Source organism: Tinamus guttatus, unplaced genomic scaffold, assembly GCF_059628265.1.
Source record: "Tinamus guttatus ecotype Peru unplaced genomic scaffold, ASM5962826v1 Tinamus_guttatus_pri_ptg000271l, whole genome shotgun sequence".
NCBI classification, from domain to species: domain Eukaryota; kingdom Metazoa; phylum Chordata; class Aves; order Tinamiformes; family Tinamidae; genus Tinamus; species Tinamus guttatus.
The window spans coordinates 153,186-174,943 of record NW_028288805.1 but is presented as its reverse complement, the minus strand read 5'-3'; the positions used below and the strand labels follow the sequence as shown (position 1 = coordinate 174,943).

Sequence of the window (21,758 nt, the reverse complement as noted above, 5' to 3'; positions counted from 1 at the left end):
GGATCATAAACCTAAACAGCTGTGCCATCTCATGAGGTTCAGAACTTTTATTTTTTAGACGCCTGACAGAAGCTACAGTACAGCTGGAAGATCACTTAATTTTACTCTTTATCCTTTAGGTTATCCTCCTATCTTACAACCAAGCATTATCAAATTAAGGGTGTTAGTACATACTGTTTTTCAATTTACTTATCTAAAGTAACTAGGAAATATACACAGACTGAGACAACAGTGCAAAAGGGAGTATCAGACTCTGGCAAAATGAAATGAAATGAAATAAAATAAAATAAAATAAAATAAAATAAAATAAAATAAAATAAAATAAAATAAAATAAAATAAAATAAAATAAAATAAAATAAAATAAAATAAAATAAAATAAAATAAAGGCATGTTTTAAGTTACGGCTTTATGGCTTACTGGTCAAACCTCTCCCCTCCCCCATATATTTGGAAATGGGATTTACATAAACAACACTTAATGCTATTTTTTCTCTATTTTAACACAATAAATGAAGAGAAACAAGAAGTTACTTTATTCTGTAAAGCAGGTTACTAAGTAAGAAATACCCCGAGTTTTTAAGAACATTGACTTGAGTGCACAAAATACATGTTCACAAACCAATCACCTAAATATAATATTCTTTAACAGCTCAAATATTCACAGGCAAAAAGCCTAGTTTACAGGAGAGAGAAAACGAGAACAACAACAACAACAAACATTTTGCAACATAGAAGTCGTTTACAAATCACTTCTTACATCTTCCAAGGTATGCTCAAGTATGCCTAAAAGCTAGATGACAGCTCAGCTCTCCATACAACAGCAGCTGGTATCATGCAGCCATTAGTGAATTAGAAACTGGTTTCCTCTCCAAGAGGAGGACAAAGATGCAACAGCTTTGGCCAGGCAAGTTCAAAGACTGGCTCCTCTTTAAGAACACACATGCTGAACTTGGCAAGAGGAAAAAAGCTGAACCTGAAAAGTCACTGCTCTATCACTGATACGCCAATTTACATGCTCCAATTGAATGTGTCAATTCCGCATGTAAATTCCAGAAAGCAGGAGTACACTCCCAAAGGAGAAGAAAAAAGAAAAAAAAAGAAAGATAAAAGAAAGAAAAAAAAAATAAAAGATGAGCCCCACAAAAGGATTTGCAAAGTCAGCATATGATGAGATTTTCAAAGGTGCAAAACTTGAAACAAACATTTTTTAATTCTACCTTCAGTCTTCCTTTAAAGCAGCAACATAATTCAAAATAAGCTGCCCTACTGGACAATAAAATAAGCTGTATTTCAAGGGATTTTATGTAAGAAAAGGGAAAAAAAAGGCATTTCAGGAGCATGGTGATTTTCGTAAGACTCATATTGAACTGAATCTAGTAACCCCTATCCCACAGGTGAGGACAATATCCCCAGTGTTGTGGGTAGGACAAGGAGTGGGGGTGAGGGGATAGGGGAACTACTTGGAGGCCTGCAGTGCACTACAGAAAATAGGATACATAAGATTTGAAGTCACCTACTTAAAAGTATTAATATATATTAGCACTACAGTAAGCCTCACAGAACAAATCTCTTTTCAAGTAATTCAGAAGTTAAAGCTATTTAAGCTATATATTAGGTCACTAGCAAACCAAACAAAACACACATATATTATCTTGCTGTGCAATTATTCAACAAACTAGGGGAAAAGGTATCCTCAAAGTTGCCAACCTCCTTAGCTCACCCCATCATGCTTTGTCAATTCATCTGCTGTTTAGCAAGTCTCCAACAACAGATTATTTCCCTGGAATAATATTGCCATATTATATTTTACAGTTTCTTGCATGCTGCTGGCATCTGCTTTTTTTTTTTTTTTTTTTTTTTTTTTTTTACTGCTGTTTTATTTCATTGATATTGCTATTTTTACATGCATTCAGTTTTACCAATAGGCTACATGCGCAGGATATTAAAAGCCTGTACTACAAATATCAGAGAAAGTGTAGTGTATTACCAACTCCTCACTCCCCAAAAAAGGGAGGAAAAACACTTTGCAGCATGCTGAGGGTAATAGAGATGACAGCCTTTGTGCATTTCTGAAGTCTGTTTCAAAGACAGACCACAAGGCATCAGGCTATCGTGCTTCAGATAGAAAAAAAAGTCCTCAGTAAATACAAAGCAGATTCTATAGTACAAACCAAGGACACGCAAAATGAGGTCAGAAATAATACAGAATGAGGTACTTTAAGGAAATATCTGAAGAATCTGACTATTTTTAACTTAATGTCGTTACATAAACAAAAAGGAAAAGGACAAGCACTGAGAGATAAAAAGGTTTCCCAAACAATAATATGTGTTCAAGGTTGCCAGTTCTCCGTAATAACGGAAAACCAAGCAAAAACAAAACCAACCCTCATGCATCATATGGGAGGGTAAATAAAACCTTCAAAAATTGGATTTTTTTTAAAAAGCAACACATACTCTTGAAATTTAATTTTGATATTCCTTTAATTTAGCTTCATTTAACTTAAAAATTATGTCCACTGGGTACTGGAGTAAAGTGTCACCGTGTCAAAATTGTAAAAAAAAGTAAGAAACTGTCTCATAACTGACCAGGAAAGTTTTCTGTTCTTTTTTATTCCCTTCCCGGCCCCACAAAGGACAATATCTAATAAAGTGTGAGGTTGCGGGCTAAAAGCTGACTTAATTTTAAACTATTTTTTCCATCAATAAGGAAGGATACTTTTGTTTCCAAAGCAAAAACTGCAAGTGAGCGCAACGCAACCGAGCATTGCCATTTTATCAGCCAGTCCTCATTAACACGAGCTTGGGAGATGCACATATTTGAGATCTACTCTTTCAAGGCTAATTGAATGGTGCAACAACGATGTCTTAAAACTGCAGAAGGGTTTCTTAATTCTGTGTTAGACAGAAAGAAAATTCTTACCAAGGTCTCCACTTTGAGAAGGTGCATGTCTGCTGATCCTCCATATGTGGAATAAGGAGCCCTGCAAGCAAAAAAGGCATTTGGAGCCTTGGTAGGAGATGAAAATGGGCCCTTGTTACAGGCACAGGTTAGGTCACCTCCTTCTTGATTACCTACGCTAGTTAGAGGAATATTTTCTTTTCCTCTAGTCTTCTGGAAAGTAAACACAATACTCAACAGAAAACAGAAAAGTCAAAGAATGCCATTTCATCAAACGGAGGATTCAAAATAAAAGCTGATGAGTGAATCCCCTGGCTGACCAGGAGGATCAGAAGACATGACCCATCTCAAAAGCAAGTTTCACTTCAAAAACGAAGACTCTGATAGGTAGAATTTAACAAGAGCAAACAAACAAGGAAAACTACACCACCAATATCCATCTTTCTGAAAAATTACTTCAGTCAAAGAACACAAATCTACTTAGAATTTGCAGAACTGATGTAACTTATTTACCATATTTTAAAAAATTAAAAGTGGAGAGTCATTATCCATCACAAAATGATGTTCTCACTGGTCATTAGCTAAAACAATACGAAAAAACCTTAGAGTTGAAAACAAATCAATACAATATTTACAAAGAAAACTAGGAATGACCAATCTGTTCTCAATATGTACAAAAATGGAAATCAAATACTAAACCACTCTCTATGATGTATTGGCAACACTCCTGCTGGAATTTTGGTTTCAGGTCTCCACCTAACCTCACGGAACATTCCCATCTTCAGGATAAAACCATCAAACTAACCCATCTGAATTTGCTACAGAAAATTAGGCTGCTGCTGTGAAGTAGAAATGGGAAAAGGACAACTGCTATTGCCCCACTCAAAGCCAAAGCTGTCCCAAAGGGCAAAATCTACCAAACTCCCTCCTCAGGCACTTTTTAGTGGCCACTGCCTTGCTCTTGCTGGGGGTAATAAGAGGGGAAAAAAAAAAGGCAGCATTTAACTAAATTGAATAAGAAAATACTGCCCTAAAGCCATTCTCCATTTATCCAGAGAAATTGCCAACTGGAGTAAACCCCTTTAAGGAAGAAAACAACAATTTAAAGTGTCATTATGCAGTCTGCTCCAGGTTCATAAGAAACCAACGTTGAAAATATTGCTTGTTTTATTAGTTTCATTGAAGCCTGTGTTTTTGGTTCAAATAATTTCTTTCATGCATTACTTATTTCAGTCAAACAGGTAGTTCCATTCAAATTTAACCAAAATATAAGTAGCAACTCAAATATGATATCCAAATGTGTAAACTGAATTACTCTGCACGTAACTTTCACATACAGTAACAACTCAAGCTTCAGAACTAAAAAGCATTTTTCATCAAGCAATCCTGATCTATAGATTTGCTGACACTCATAAAGATGATCTACACGTAACCATGCTTCCTCCCACCTAGGCATTAATTTACATCCCTAGAAAAGGCAGAAAAATCTCTGCAATCTTATATTATCTTTTTATCACTGCAATGATTTGTTTTCTCTGTTCATTCTCTTCACAAGTACTTCCCTAAAACTGTTGAATATTACTTTCAAGAGACTATCTTAATTTTCAAAAGGGCACATCTCCCTAGTGGAATAAAACAGTAGTAGTACATGGGTACCTCAAAGGTCACTACTTAAAACACTATTTTTAGGATTAATGCCTTTAGCGGTTCACATCGTTATGACCAAAATTTTGTCCAAGATCTTGTAAATGACCAGAATTTTACAAAAAGGGAACATCGGGCTTTCCTTGTCTTAGACATTAAGGACATCTTATTTTGTGAAAACCCAAAGTGTATGCTTTGCACATTTCATATTTCTTTCAAATTCAGAAGTTTATGGAATTGATATTCAGGTTCTCATGGTTCCACATTAGATTCCAGGAGTTCAACAGGAAGCATCTAAAACTAACTTCGATGCATTATTTTCTAAAACTTCCAATGTACAACTGTGTGTAATCTATCATCTACCAACAGAACTACACACAAGCAGAGTGTCAGATCACACTGTTTTTAAGCTTTCGGAACAGGCTACTACTCTAAAGAGAAGTCAGGGATTTGGAATATAAAAATGCTTTTGATCTTGATCGGAATTTCATTTATCCATAAAAAACAGATCTCCCAGCTCACGGATTAACTGTTGCTTATCACTTTGAACACTACTGTCTCCTGCTACAGTGGGTGCTACAAAGTGCACAGCAGCATTAGCTTCCTCACAGCTCTCAGGCTAAATTCCACACTCCGACGTGTTGTTCAAGATACACGAGAGCAAACAGATCTGAAGAACACAGAAAGGACTCATGCTCTGTCTTAGTTCTGCCTCTGTGAAATGAAGATAACTTAGTATGTTTGAACGATATGCACTGGGAAAAAGAACAAGGCAAGTATAGCTCCTATAAGAACCATTACTGTACTTTTGATGTGATCAAACAGTGAAACTTCTTAATGCCAGCCTTACTCAGCAAGCACACCTTGCTAAAGGTTGTATAAGTTAATAAAAATAGAAAATTTATCTATTCACTACAGATATCATATGGGAGCAAAAGAAAGATGACGCACAGCTTCATGATCTGACTACCCAAAGGGTACTCCTTTCACAGTAACATCTCTATCTAAGTATAGCTTAGAAAGTTGAAAGTGAGAATATATAGACAATATTTGCAATACTTCAATAACTCAGAGCCTCTGGCATGAGAAAGGATTAAAAGAACAGAAATCTGCTCTTTTAATATAACAAAAACATAACAAAAAAGCCCCATGGTTTAAAACCAAAATACAACACAAGTTCAACCTTACAGCAAAACAACCTTACAGCAGAGACAGCATGCAAAAGAGTCTAACTTGGCTCACCCCACCACTCACTTCCAAAAGATGAAAAAAGGGTTGTGACATACACTTAAGGGGACTGGCTTGACAGACACCAGAGAGAATCAGGTCTCTGATGTTAACAAGTGCACCAAAGTACAAGTAAATGTTTGAAGTTAAGCATAAAAATATGACTTCCCAAACTTTGTTCAAGGTAAGGAAGAATAATGAAAATGCTTCTCTTCACACAGCATATCAGAAATCTCAAATAAAAATGGTTTCTAGTTATTAACTATCAAATTATTTACAGATTCTATAAATGCTAACCTAAGTGTTTTTGCTGCATATGGTAAGGCTGCTTTCTGTGTAGAAGTTTTAAGCAGAACAGCCTATAGAACATTTATCTTCTTTCAAGCATCTTCTCAAGGCATCACTGCAGCAGTACACAAGCAGCTTTGGAAATATTTTCTCAAATAATAGAAAAGAATATGCAGCCTTTGAGAGTCAATATTTAAGAAATTCAGCATGGAATTGCAAAATAGTACTCTTAATTACAAAATATACTGTGTATTACATGCATTGAAACTCCATTATTTTGAGCAAAGTTTAGTACAAGTGAGTTTATTTTTCTCTCTGCTCCAGATTCTAGTACAACCTATTCCAGAGATAACTGTCTTGTCTCCACAGTACTTAAAATAAAACATTTTATATTCACAAAATAGATTAACAAATATTTGAGTTCCTCTATATACTTTGACAACGGTAAAAACAGCTTTCCCTCAGGTAAAACAAGTATCAAATCACTACCATACCCAGAAGCCTCTTGGCAGTGAACTACAGGCTAAAAAGCCCCTCAGCTAAAATAAGTCTATCCTGAACTCAGTGAAGTCAAAACAAATTTGATCTGTATAAAACGCCAAAACACATTAAATACTCCATAGTTTTATCTTTCACACTTAAAATAAAATACGCTGCTCAGTTCCATTTTCCAAAAACACATACAAAAGCCAAGAAACTACATGTCTTCCTTTTTTCCTAGTGTTCTTCATCAATGATCCGTTCTTTACACTCTAAAATTTTGCTATATGAGTAACTTAAAACTTTCATGGTTAAAAAGGCAGCATAAGAGAAAATACTATTACGCTCAGCCTGAGAACCAAATACCACTACCATAGTAATTGCAAAAGGGCTATTCCTACGAGTGCCATAGATCAGAGCTGCACATCTTCTCTTCAGTAGCTAATTAAAAAGTTGTACATTTCTTCCTGTCAAAGGTCCTAGATGCAGTTCAGTCAAGCTTTATTACTCTATGACCAAAAATTAAGTAAATTTCAAACTCTGTTGATAAAATGAGATTTGAAGATGCAATAGCTGAAATACAAAGCAAATGTGAAGTATCACTCATACGTATCATCTTCTATCCTGGTATTTATGTGTTCAAGATATACTTCTTTTACACTCCTTAAGGAAGCTAAGGATATACTTATAAAGTAGAATAATGACTTTGCATTTCTCCATTTTAAAAGTGCCTGCATTTGGTAGCTAAGAATAGGGAAACTAAGCCATCACTGCCACTTATATATTATGGTGAAAAACATGGAATGCACAGGAAAAGATCTTTAGAATATATATTATTCCAAGATAGACTTAATGATAAAAATATAAATCTATTCATATTAATTTTGCACACAATCGGCCAGATGTACTTTCCTCATATAATTCTGAAGCTTTAAAAAATTGAGCTTTTGCATATAAGCAAAAGAAAACTTCTTCCTGTGTCTTTTTCATTCTCCTTAAAATTAAAAAAAAAAAAAAAAGGTATCTTGACTAAATGGCCAGCCTCTTCCAAAAATGCATTTGTTTTGACAAGCATTAGCTTTAAATTTAATCCAGTCTGCTACTATTTTTTCCTATCAATACCAACAATTCAGGATGCATTCTATTTCTACTCATCATTTACAATATCGGTAATGGACAACTAATGATTTTCAGACAAGTTTAACACAGACACAGTACCACTAATTCAAAAGTAAATTGTTTAAGAATCTATAAACCTTACAAAAGATAGTACTTACTATTATCAGTTGCTTATCACCATCTTTTCCTGCTTCTTTTAGCTTTTGAATATGTTCCTCAGACGGTAGAAAGTTACTGCACTTAGATGCTAATGAAGGATTTGATAAAGGAACCCTGGAAATATAAATATACTTCATGTTAAAAAAAGGATTCTTCATACTTATCTTAGATACTTAAAAGTCTTTGTGAATAACATAAGCAAACTTTAAGGAGATGTATAGCCAAGTTAGTTACCCAAAACATGGTCCTACATATTTAATTTATAATTTAACGCAAAAAATAGGGAAGAGGAGGATTAACCAAAAATAGAGTATACGACTAGCCTAATCAAAAGATTTAAAAAAAAAAAGGGAAAGGGGAAAAAAAAAAAAAAGGATTTTTCATCAAGTGGGGTAGGTTAGTTGCATCAATTAGCATAGGCATTTAACACAGGTATTTTCAGAGCATGATTGATGATACCGAACCCTACATTTCCCACACAAAGCTTAGGTTGCTACTTTCAGACATCAAACACCAGTCTGCTAAAAGAGACCATGTAAATATTTCCAGAAATGCAGCTTTGCAATGTAAAACAGATGCCATGCTCAGCTCAAATATCATCTGAAGATTATGAAATGTGTATTTTCATTTCTCAAGTTACAATTGCAGTAGTTTAATGTGTTATGGTGAATCAGTCACAACAGACACCCAAGACCAATCCAAAGGCCTGCTGGGGAACAGTATAGGACAAATAAAGGACTTCCTGATACAGAGGGAGGCTTGGATTTAACAGTCTGCAACAGATCCCTTTTTTTTTTTTTTTTTTTTTGAGAGAGAGAGAGAGAGAGAGAGAGAAAAGGGAATTTGAAAATATATATATAATAATCATTTAAAAATATACCATGTTTTTACATGCAGTAAAACTGTACACTATAAACTATCATCAAGAACACTCACTTTAGTAAAGATGCATTTGTTTTTGAGTTTATAACACTGCACCAGCAGGATTTACAACTGCACTGGGCAAGGAGAGCCAAGTCTGCCTACACTGCAACAACTCATCTTCCCCTTCAGCCTTGCTGATTTGGTATTACATATGCACAGGAATTAACTGCAAACACTGTGCAGGATTATTTCCTGACTCTTTTTGCCTCAAAGCTCTTGATGAGACCTCTGAACAGCCTGAAAAGAGGCAAAAACATATAAGGGTTCGGACAAGTTACAAGTTTCTGTTCTCACTTTACTTAAGGACCACAAATGAGGAAAGATGACAGCTGCAAAACTGGCCACTCGCAATGACACTTGGTTAACACTGTCGTTTGGCTCCATCTGCACTCATGGTCTCTAACCTAACATCTGATTATTGCCAAGAGTGAAGGAAACAGTGAGCGAGAAAGCGACCTGATGAACAGATGGATGGATGGCCCTGAAATCTCTCTCAATTTAAGTCCTCTCTTACTTTCCTATCAGCTAAGGTACTATATATATCATCATCAAAGTTACTCTGTGAACTTGCTACTATATTCAAAGGGAAAAAGTAATATTAATTCCAAGCTTAGGACAAAACCAGTGGTGACTACAGTAACGAAACACCCAAAATACTCTTACTTTAAGTAGGCACTTCACTATTTTCTGGTTGTAAACTAACCTAAGATACAGGAGTAAGCACCTAGTTGTAGTAGCTATAGTACATATAGCATGGTTAAATTAGGAAGACTTTTCAAAAATAAAAATAAGAACTTTTTCCAGATATTTTAGAACAGCATATTTTGTGCCAGAACTGAAATCTTTCTCTTATCACACACTTTTACAAATCTGAAAGAGGTCTACACTATACATCCATATTATACTCTGTTACGGCAAGAGTGCCACAGACAGAATAAGATTTTATTCTTGGATATATCATGGCAGCACATGGAGAGTAAAGCAAGCTCCCTGAATGCAAATATATATGCAAATAATAGTAATGCAATATGGTTTTGCTCAGCCAATAAGTGTAAAAAAATTGAGTATCATAATTTAATGTCATAAAGTTCTCTGAAGAAATATGAAAGGTCAAAAAGTGATTTTGTACTATATTGAAAAAAATCTAAAAATATTAATTTAACTAGGTTGAAATCTACCTTACTCACATTTTCTGTTAACTTCCATAGTAATGTTTTTTTTTCAAAATGTACAAAAGGTCTGCTTATTCAGAATTGGTAATCAGGTCTCAGGTGAAGTACCAAAAATGAACTGCAACGTCCTTTTTTCTTGCCGTCATTACGACCACAGAAAACAGTCACAATATACTAACCACTGTGTCACCTATATTGCTGTTTGAGATTGCAGGTAAGAAGAAATTGTTGTTAGTATGACATTGGCTCAAACCAGTCCAGAACTAAAACAGTCAACATGACCAAGAATAAAATATCAACTTGACCTGTCAGTGGCAAGAACGCCTATATTGCGTATGGTAGCTGACTTTATAAGAGCACTAAACTCTGGTTTTACACCAATCACAAAACAATTCCTATGTAAATCTCCTCTTCCCTCATATAAAAGAAGTTCATATCTACAAGACTACTGTCAACTACAGAAGCCTTCAAGAAACAGGTGAAATAATTCATTAGGTGAAAATAATTTGGTAATGCTTTCCATACTTTCTGGTTACCATTTGATTTGGAGAAGAGAAATATTAGAAATATTTTTCCCAAGCTGTTAAATTCTACCTTTTAAAATAAGCATGCAGTTATAAATAATTTTCTTAAAACCATCACTTAGTAACTGTGTAAAACAAAAGTCTCTTTTCATAAAAGACAGGAAATTAGAAGTTGAAGTCAGAGGAAACAGGACAGTCAGACTTATAACAAAAACTGTCATAAATCTGTGGAAGGTTACTGTGATTTTACAATACATGCAACATTATACCTGTTCTCAGTCTCAGAAGTTCGGTTTGTAAGTGAAGTGTGCGTCAACTGCTTGGGAGCCAAACCTATAATTAATCAAATATTACAATTTCATTATGCACATTTTAGTTGCAAAGGGAGCATGAACCATGCAAGCAGTACTTTGCAAAAGCGTATTTGAGATGATGTTGCTATTTTCTCATGGACAATAAAAAAGAGGCAACTTTGATGCATGTTTCTTTGTATATATTAATAAATAAATAAATAGGTTAAAAAAAACACACACGCATGTCACTTTCCACTGCTGTCCTGTAGATCAGTTTGCCAGTGGCTAAACAGGGCAATAGTCAAACTAATTACATTAGACACACACAAGGATAGCTTCCCCTCTACCTGTGGCATGCTCTGTAATTCATTAGGAAAATATACTATGAAAGAAAGAAACAAACATTTTTTACATCTTCTAACAATACTGTTAAGAGTATTCTGACCCTTAAAAAAAGGGCCTACAATGGAGGTAATAGTAGAACTATTTTGCAGAGCTGAGTATCGTAACAGTGCTTTGAAGATCAAGTTGATTAAAAAAAGCAAAAACAACAAAATAAAATAAAAGCACATGGATGAAATATCAAGAGGAAAGTTAAGAAAAACTGTCCTAGTGATCTAACGATAGTATTTCTCCGTCAAATGTAGCCTTAAATTATTATTTTAGCCAAAATATTCACATCACACTGATCACAAGGTTTGACAAACAGCATTCACTGCATTTACTGATCGATGAACGAAGAATATGCAATAAAATCCAGGAGAGTGATTACTCAGTCTGTAATCTGATCAAAACTAACCAGAGGTATTCAAAAGAAAGAGATGGAGATAGCTATTCAAGCAAAAGACAATCTCTAACACAACCCAAGTGAAGACTCAAACTGAAAAATGGGTCCAAAATTGAAATTTTATTATTTTACTGCAAGGAAAAGGGAAGTTTGGTTTTTTTTGTTTCTCTCTAGTTGTCACTTCACTTCTACTCAGATGCAACAATCAAGCATTCAGCTTTTAATGCAAGAAATTCAGAGAGAGAAAAAAAAAAGAAAGAAATATGAAAGATTTAAAGCAAAGCACATAAGTACCACCAGGAGAGCTAGACAGAAAAACAGATACTTCTCACTCTCAGTAATCAGCCCAGAGATAAAGGCATATCCTGTGCCACTGAAGTGGCTGGCAGGGGTGGTGACACCCACAAAGAAATACGAAAACCTCAAGGAACAAATTTACACTCTGAAGTTTAGTTCTACCTCCACTGTACCTAAGAACACAGACAAAATCTCCACATCCCACATACCTGTAAAAGAAAGGCTAATTTTTACGATCAGTGATAGAAGTGGAAGAAAAAATATTAATAAACAATTACCTTGAAGTTCACTTTCTCCAGATTCTTTTTTTAAATGTTTCGGTGGTTTAGGAGCTGTAAGATACTTCACCGGAGAGTTTTCTGGACTTGACTCCAAACGCAAGCTAAAGCTCTAAGTAAAACAGAAAACACTAGATTTAAATAGACATTAAAAATACAACAACTATCCAATGTCACTGAACAATTATCTAAAACACTCAGTTAATGAAGTATTAAAATTTTGAATACAGCATCAATTTTACAATTCCTACATTATTTTATGCAAAAAAGACAGTATTAATTAGCTAGCCTATACTGAAGTTTGTGATATTCTTTATGGGGGGGGAGAGTTGGTATTTTTTTTTTAATTTTCATTTTATCTGTAAACTTATAGAAGAAATTTCTGAAAAGTCCCTTTGCCCTTGAGATCCTAAATTTTAATCACAGCTTATTTGGGCAGTAAACATTTTCCTTATCAGGTCTTTTACTGTCATTTCGCAGAACAGATTACCTATGTGTGTTTAAAGTGTCATCAAAATGTGTCTCTATGAATCCAGTAATTTTAACCACCAACATTAAGTTTACTAATGAGCTTAGAGAGATGGAATAAATTAATTTTCCCACTTACTCTTAGCCCTCCTATGGTAACACACCAAACCTATTAATGGGTCCTGTACTAAAAAAAAAAAAAATCAGCTACTGCAAGATAATGTCATTGTTAAAACAAACCTTTTGTGCACAGCACTCTCAGAAAACAGATTTAGAACATCCTCCCACCACACATCATAATTAAAATGACTTACCTCATCTGGGGTTGGCTCAGCGAAAGACTTTGCCAAATTACGCAACAAGCCATTTTCCACGCCGCTCTTTGTGGATTGTTTTATTTCTAATGTCACTTCTTTAGTTCCAGCTTTTTCAGATGAAGTGTCTGATTTCTCCTGCACACAGGCTGTGCTTTCATTCTCAGATAGTCTTATTACTGACAACTTGTTTTGTGCGTTAGAAAGTTGTGCTTCTGTAATCTGATTTGCCTCTGAAACTTCAGGACAATCTTTTAACAAAGAAAGCTTGGGGACATTTTTGGAATTTAAGTTACTTTGCTTCACGTTATTAGCTTTCATTAACTTAATTTTGGTCCATTTAGAGTTTTTGTTCGAGGAGCTATTTCTACCATTCAGAGTACATTTGACAGGCATTACTTTTTTGCTAGGGAAAAAACGTTTGCATTGTGTATTCTGACTAGGTTCTTTCTGACCAGGCATTTCATTTTGTTGCAGTTCTTCTTCATGCTTTTCTTCTGTTTTTCTGTCCTCAGCATTTGGGGAATCTTTTTTCACCTCTACTGTATCTGATTCAATCTCACCTGCAATTTCTTCGCAAAGTTCAAGAATGCTTACCCTCTTGGATTTCACATCACTCTCCGGTTGATCTGCTAGCTCTGCTTCACTTACAGATGACTCTGGAACCTTTTTTGTTTTTGTACCGTTTTTCACATTCTGATGCGCTTGCTGTTTTTTTTTAATTACTGATTTAGTGTTTGGCTTAAGCGAATCTGTTTCCACTTTCTTTTCATTGCTGGAAATTGGAGATACAAGATCTGTTTGCTCTGCCTTAGCTTCCTCAAGGCTGTGATCAGGAGACAACGGTGTTCCATGAAGGTTATTTTGACAGTTGCCGAAATCTTCATTTTTATTATCTGCTTTACATCTTTTCTCTTTCAGAGAGCTGGTTACTTCTATACTTATTTCTTTATCTTCACTTTTACTGCTTGGCTTTATTTTCATGTTTTTCTGTTCCGTTTTCTCTTTAGCAGGTTTAAGTAGTTTTGCTGTACTACTGGAAACATGTCTTTTTGTCTGGCTGCTTTGTTTAACTTCCAAAGCTTTTTCTTCTTTGACTTCTCTATTACGTAGGGATCTTGCTGGTACTTGTGTTAACTGCTGCAGTCTCTGCGATCTCCTCATTACCGGCTCATTTGGTGCAACTATGCATTTTGACTTCGGAATTTCTTGCACTGATTTCTTCTGGTATATCTCCTTACTTTTTGCAGACTTAGGCTGGATCTTTTTTTGAGTGGTTGTCTTATTACTTGCGTTGATTGCTGATGATCTCGTGGTCATGCGTGTTCCAAGTTCAGGTGCACTTGTGTTGTCACTGAAAGATCCAAACAATTATTTTTCAGTTCTCAGAAATTAGAATTTGCTGCAAAAGTCCCCTCATTCTGACAACATCTGCCCATAAGCTTTTACCAGATTTTACACTTTCAGTGTTCACAGAAGAATTATTTTCTTCCAAAATAGTCTGAGGAGACTTCACTTCCACTCTCAAGTCTACTGCTTCATGGTTTTCTTTATATATTGCAAGACCAGACTATGAGTCTCAGATGAATACTTCTCAACATCTTAAGCAGTTTTTCATTTCTGAGACTTCCTGCTTTAAATTTAAACATTAACTTATGCAGTATCAGATTTGTTTTGCCCTTCACAATCTGCTTTGTAGGAAGCATTTTTGGATTTTAAGACATTAAAATGGTTCTGGAGAAAAGTCCACGTATAAAATACATACTTCATGATTTTAAGGCCACCTTCTCAGTGGTACTATTTAATTTTATCTTTAACTCACACTCTCTCAGCTTATATTATTTCTGCACTAATATAGTGCAGCAGGATGATAAAACTTAGAACTTTTTTTGGTTTTGTCACTAACCTGTTCAATTTGATGGAGGTTTTGAGCACTGTTTTTTCCTGCACTGCGCATCGATTTGACTTTGATTTATTTGAGACATTTTTTGTATCCGACACTTCTTTTTCCTTCTTTGCTGATGATGGCTTGCTATTCTTATCCAGCTTTGGGCGTTTAGCAGAAGGCTCCACTAATGTAGACTTCCTTTTCTGAGCTGCCATTTCTGTAAAACACAACAATTAACTCAGCTTTTATGGTCTTTGTCAGCAGTTGTTATAGCATGAATAAAGAAAAGTTGCCCATAAAATAATTTATATTCATTTTTCCTTTTACAGTCAGACACTGTTCACTACAATCAGAAAACAAATCACTAGAGTACTCTTAAAAAAAATCAAACTATGTTTATTTTACTTACAGGTTTCTACAAGAGGCAATCGATGTTTAGGCCAAAGTAACTTATCAAGGTGTGCCAAAAGCATTCCTTATCAATATTTTTATGAACAGGACGTTTCATGCCACCTATAAAGAACATAAAACGTTCACAGAAAATTTAGATGCAGTAAGCACTTTGTTTCACAACCTTCCTTCTCAGAGCCTGCATTTAATATTCCCACCTTCTTTCATCCCTTCAAACAATGCTCATCTTTAAAGCTTTTTGGTAATATATTTTAAAAAAAAAAAATCTACAAATCTTATCTCTATACCCCCAAATTTTTGTAACTTTGCTATCTTGATCCTTTCTTACCTTTCAGAAAGTGGAAAGATATAGTAAAAATTCCTTTCACAGTTCTCCAGGAAAGAGTATGCTGCTCTTTCCCACAGCCTGCAAACAGTGGACCAGCTATCAAATCTGTGCCTCTCAGCAACAGTGAATAAATTCATTGGGTTCTGCTAAGTTTTCTGCATGGTATAAAGGAACTTCATGGCATCAGCGGCTGCCTATAACTGCTGCTTCTAATACCACTTAAGCTACAAATCAGAGATGAAAAGCCTGGAAAGTACTATTTTGGAAACATTCGGTAAGTTGAGAACATGAATTCTTGCAAAAAAAAATAAAAGAAAAAAAGAAAAAATGTTAATTATGCAGATAAGAATCTGCTAATGTTAGGACTCTTGTGCAGATTAACAATAGAAAATATTCACACACCTGTTAATCATACCCTTCATATCTATCTGGGGCTTCTGACACTTTTAAGTTTTCTTATTCAAAGATGTCACTCTGGCGCTACAGTGTAGGCAATCACTGTTCATTAAACTGTATCATTATTTTTTAAAATTAATTTTATTGGAAGACTCAGTGCTCAAAATTTCCACATCACCTTTTTAGATTAACATTATTTTCCCCCTCCCCACAGACAGCCTGACAAAGAAGAATTTCTGTAACTACGTTATATTAATTCTCAATCTTATTTCACCTCATGTTAAAGAGGACAGATTTTAAAGTCAAACAGGAATTTTAAGTTACTTGGTACGAGTAGTTGTATAACATTGGCAAGATTCTACCATTCTATTAAGCCTACATGGAGTCTATCAGTACTGACAAACATATATGTATTTCTCCAATATGGAAGATATTTAAAATTCTACTTTTTCCAACTGGATAGTGAATATTTATTAAAGAGCCACGCGGTGTTTTTTTTATTATTATTCTTTTGGGCTTAAAATTGTTTTTAAACATATTTTCTTTTTTTATGCAGGCTTTTAGGAAGATACTTCTAAACACACAAATCAGACAGGCTCAAAGTCTGGACAGCAATTCCATCTTCTTCCCTGGAAGAAGCTGCATGAGGAGGATGTCAGGTTTGGGGTAAAGAACTCATACAGAGAAGAAAACTCTAATAGCACTTTTTGTAGTTAATGAAAAATTCTCTTTCTCTCCCTAAGGAATAAACGATACAGTTGGCAGGCCCTTGCTGCTAATGCGTCGCGAGCTCCATGACACTTAGCAAGGCAATTGATAATCTTTTATAGCGGAAATCCATCACAAACACCTGAAGTTTTCTACTCACTTTTAAAACAGCTACAGTCGCTGAATGAGGGTACACCCTGTTACAGTCTCTCTGTTCACAGAACATAACACACACAGTATACAACCAGACTTTTTTTGTTGTTTTTTTTTTTTTACTCCAAGCCATATACAGGAATCTCTATCACTCTTCTCCTTACAAAAAGGCCTATCCAAGAAACACTTTTGAGAACAAATCTGAGACAATAACCCTCTACCTGCCAGGACTGCTTCCTGGACACTGACAAATACATCCCTCTCACCCAAACAGAACTAGCTCCTTAGCTGTCATTTCCATTCTACTTTTTTTTTTTTTTTTGTAGCAAAATAGGAAATTTCCTAGATGTTCAAGAAGGAGCAGTTTCTGTCCTGAGGAACTCTGCCCTATTAAAAGCCTATTTATAGAAAGAAATAAAGACACAAGAGAAGTGGGAGAACAACCCAGGCATTATTCAAGTTCTGGGGACAGGATTTAAAGGGAAAAGCAAAACCAGGCAACTCCCAGAGCCTCAAACCCTCCAAGCACGGGTGAGCCCCAGCTCTCCGGTGAGGCTGAGGACCCACCTGCTTGCCAGGAGCCTCGAGGTCTGGCACAGGAGCCTCCCGCAGCGGCAGGGTTCCTGCCCTCCCCGGAGGGAGCCCAGGCCGAGCTCTGGGAGCAGCGAAGGGCCCAGTGTCACCGCCTGGGCGCCCCGCCGTGACAACCCGTCCGGGAGCCGGGCCTGGCAGGGAGTCCCAAGCGCGCCCACACTTCCCTCGGGCCGCGGCGGCGGCGAGACGGACGGAAACCGCCCCCTCCCGCCCAGCTCCCGCTGGCGAGGGCCCGGGACGGCCTCGCGGGCGCGGCAGGCGGGCAGGCCCGGGCGCCGCGGCGGGGAAGGACGGTGCGCCGGGAGCCGTTAACGGCCGCGAAGCGATGTGACGCGGCGCTCACGGGAGCCGCTGGCACGCTGAGGGCACGGGAGGCACGGGACAGCACGCGAGGAGGGCCGCTTACCTGGCGCGGTGTCCGCGACGTGCCGACAGGCGACCGCCCTCCGCGCGCTCCCGCCGCCGCGCGCCCCCGCCGCCGCGCGCGCCCTGCCGGCCGCTGAGGGGAGGGCGCGGGGCGGGGGGAGCGCGCGCGCCGTAACGGGCAGGGCGGGGGCGCGCGTGCGCGTGCGCAGAGCCGCGGCGTGAGGCCGAAGCCGCTCACATCCGGGCCCTGCCCCCCCCCGGGGCCGCCACGCTTCCGGCGGGGGAGGGGGGAAGCGCAGAGCTGCCCGCGCATGCGCAGTGAGAGGCGGCCGCGGGCAAAGGGGCGGGGCGGCCGCTGCCGGACGCCATTTAACCGCGCGGCGGCCGCGCATGCGCGTGCGGCGCGGTTAGTTTGGTTGCTCTGTTTCTTTTTTTCTTTTTTTTTTCTTTTTTTTTTCTTTTTTTTTCTTTTTTTTTTTCTTTTCATTCTTATTTGTATCTTTTTTTCTTTGAGTCGGAGGGGAAGTAGCGCTGCAGTGATGCGTTGCTTTGCCGTGTGAGTGCTGGCTGTGATGTCCCAGGTCGCTCATGTTGCTGCAGGTGTTTGCATTTAGCTGCGAAGTTCAAATTTTCCAAAGCCATAGTGCTCCTTGGTAATGGTGGAGGAGGCTGTAGTGAGGTGGGGTTGGTCTTTTCCCCAAAATAACTATCGATAGGACAAGAGGAGGTGGCCTTGAGTTGTGTTAGGGGAGGTTCAGGTTGAATATTTGGAAAAAATTATCCATGGAAAGAGTGGTGAAGCGTTGGAACAGGCTGCCCAGGGAAGTGGTGGAGTCATCATCGTTGGCAGTGCTGAAGAAATGTGTAGATGAGGCGCTTAGGGATGTGGTTTAGCAGACGTAGTGGTGATGGGTTTACAGTTGGACTCGATGATCTTGAAGGTCTTTCCCAACCATAATGATTCTATGGTTCTGTGATTTATTTCTGATTTTTTTTTCCATAGTCTGGGTTACTTTGCTCCCTCTGATTCCAGATAATGGATTTGGACCCTGCCTGTCTTGAAGTCGCGGCTTTGCTGCCGCAGGATGTTTGCAAGGTTATGCCTCAATAGTGAGGAATGGAAGGTGTGAGTGATCTGGGGCTCTGGCATCTCTGCCAGGCGCAGGTCGGGCCAAACCAGCATTAGTCTGGTCTTGGGCTAAGGTTGGAGCAGGGTAGTTATTCCCTGGGAATGTGTCTGGGCACGTGCTGTCATTCCAAAGAAATTTTGCTCCAAGACCAACGTGTGCCAGGTAGGATCAGTCAGGAAACCTGTTTCAAAACAGTCCTCATCCAAGCCAGAGGAGTAATGTTGGTGCTAAGCTGAAGTCAAGCTCTCCCTGAAATGCATGTAGTATCCACCTTTGCTCTGTATATCCAACTTTTGCTCCATTCTGCTTAACACGGACGCAATCTCAGGTTTTACTGACTATGAATAGATGTAGTACTGTATAGTGATACATTAGAATGAACAGAAAACAATGTGATAAATCTTGGCATGAGCCAGGCTGTAAATGACCTTAAAAGATCTTGAAGAAGAAAATACATATATTTGAGTCGCAGCACGTAAGAGTTTCTCACACAGATTTCCAAATTTCTGGTAACTCTACAGTTTGCAGATCTAACAGATGGAGACCACATAAGTAATTTATTTCTTACAAGCTACACACAGTAAACTTTCTGAAAATGTTATTTTGTTAATATTTTAAGTATTTTAAAGTAGTTTTTTATAATAACACTTTAGTCCTTTATATAAAAGAAATTATAAGAAAATTTCTCAAACGCTTGTTTGTTATTGTGTTGTTATTCTTTACCTATATTAATTGTTGGAAAGGGCAGTCAGTCAAGTTGCTGAACAACGTTTCTATGTAGAGATCGAATCTCCTCGAGACTTCTTGTTGTAGCTGTAAATTTTTATTTGTCATTTTATTAACTGAAACAAGGAACTGCCTTCCTTGATAAATCATCTTTCTAGGCACACTTTGCTGAAGCACAGTTTGTCCTAGACAAATGGAAATTTTCAGCAGCTGCAGTTTTTGAAATAGCTGATAGCAGGAAATGTTATTTATAACTCACTGTAACAGCTCCTCTTTAATGCTTGATAATCTGCTGTGACTTTACAGTGAGTGCAGCAACATGTGGTCTCCTGCTCTCCTACAGTAACCTGCAGAATACTTTCCAGATGAAAGATACTTTAATCACTTGGTTGCCTGTAACTTTCCTGGAGGAGGATAAAAGCATTTCTCCATGTTCTTGCTGGCTTTGTAAATTTAATGTGGTGTTTTTCCAGCCCCCTTTTTTTTTTAAGGAATAGCAAGCAAGTAAAGTTGGTTTTTCTCAATACCTTCTATTGTACTGGGAGGAACAGCAGAGATGGTGTTGGAGAATAAAGCATTCTTAAATCCCTCAAATTTGGGGAAAAACAAACAAACAAACAAAGAAAAAAAAAAAAGAGAAGAAAATCACGGGATAGAGGAACATGAGTAACTTCCAACTCCTCACAGAAGGTGGCAGCACTTAGAAGTACTAAGTACTGACTGCATTGCGAGGGTGTTGGCAAAACGTCAACTGCTCCGCTGAAAGAGCATGAACTTCTCGACACTGGCTCGGAATTCGCAGTGAGGGTAAACAGGAGTGCCCAGGCTTGGATTGCCAGGGGGAAGGGAGCCCTCGCTGCCCCTCTGGGCATGGGGAGCTGTGAGCACTGGGAAGGGAGCCCTCTCTGCCGCGCTGCCGAGTCGGGGTCTCGCCTGTGTGAGGAAGTGGTGAGTGTCAGACATGTAGGAAGGAGCTACTTAAAACTCTTGGCTGTAATTAGCCCTAAGAGCGCTCTGAGTGCCAGAAGACTCGGTTCGCCTGAGGCCACACGGGAAGCTCGCTGAAAGCAGTGGTTTTCTTGCTGTGGGCTGGGCACCCGCTAATGTAAGGGGCCTTACGCAGTCAGTGGAGGGACTGGAAAAGCAGGTGAGACTGTGCAGGGCCCTGATTCCCACCCATCCAGCAGATTCATAAAGCTCGCGTGCCCCTATCCAGGAAGAGGCTGTGTTGTTCCCAGGAGAAAAGGAAAAAAAAAAAAATGTCAGGAAAGTTGGATCCCTTGAGGGAGAGGCTTGCCTGTGAACACAGAGCTGTTGGCTGTTATGGCCGCTGGTATATTTGGCAGACTTTTCCTCTATTTTTTTTCTTTTTTTTTTTCTCCTGTTGGAATGAAAATCTAAAAAGATCAAAAATCAAAAAGGACCCTCTGCAGCAGTTTGGCTGCAGGAGTAATTTTCCTAGGTGGCAAGAAGCACTGCCAGCTCACCGTGGGAGAGGGTTGAGTGTGTACGATGTCAACGTGTGGAAAGACCCCGTGGAGACTGTCACGGCCTCTCACACCTTCCTGCCTCTCTTCCCTCGCCTTCAGCATCACGAGGCTCATTTTGGCCATGAGGCACCCGGGCTGAGGGCCGTGGCGCGGGGCTCGAGCTGGAGATGTCTGTTTGTGACCTGGAGTTGCATTTTTATTCTGCTCCAGCTTTCCGGTAATGAGTACGTCGATAACTCTGCTGTGGTCTCAAGGAGAGTTAATGGATTCCTAACAATTTCCTCAAATGTATATAGGCGTAGCTTTAAAGAGAAATGAAATAAGACAGGGCAAAGAGACAGTAATTCTGCCATTAATCATATTACTTTTATTTAAACAGTAAGGTATGTCTTTAATATATATATATTAATATTGATACTGATACTGAGTTTTGAACAGTGCTGTACTCGGACAATTTTACAAATATAATGCTAAATACACTATTTATTGCTCCTTGTGGTGGCATGAACCACATACTTCTACTACATGGAAGTTAGAAGTTATGAACTATAACTTCTACTATGGAAATAAATGTAAGAATGAATAAGGCACCCTCTAGTATGTTGCTTTAATCTGTGCTTGCAACATGTACAAAACTTCATTTTGCTTTTACATGTTACTTCTCCTCGTTGCTTACTACAGCAGAAATAAGGTTT

General features: G+C 38.1%; 1 protein-coding gene across 3 annotated transcripts in view; it reads right to left on the bottom strand.

The window, feature by feature from the left end:
* The window catches only part of ESCO1 (establishment of sister chromatid cohesion N-acetyltransferase 1), a 30,093-nt gene extending 12,294 nt beyond the window's left edge, over window positions 1-17,799 (bottom strand). The window contains exons 1-7 of one of the 3 annotated variants that reach the window (XR_015913528.1): window positions 17,758-17,792; window positions 15,171-15,274; window positions 14,780-14,978; window positions 12,874-14,227; window positions 12,092-12,203; window positions 10,706-10,769; window positions 7,816-7,930 (exon numbers count right to left, since the gene is read on the bottom strand). Coding sequence is in view for 2 of the 3 variants with exons in the window: in XM_088527239.1 (XP_088383365.1) it covers window positions 7,816-7,930; window positions 10,706-10,769; window positions 12,092-12,203; window positions 12,874-14,227; window positions 14,780-14,976 (1,842 nt within the window). In the remaining variant the exon portion in view is untranslated. Of the gene's footprint in view, window positions 1-7,815; window positions 7,931-10,705; window positions 10,770-12,091; window positions 12,204-12,873; window positions 14,228-14,779; window positions 14,979-15,170; window positions 15,275-15,915; window positions 15,988-17,757 lie in introns of those variants that run through there. The other 2 variants (XM_088527239.1, XM_088527241.1) reach the window with 2 other exon arrangements.
* Window positions 17,800-21,758: the final 3,959 nt, after the last annotated feature.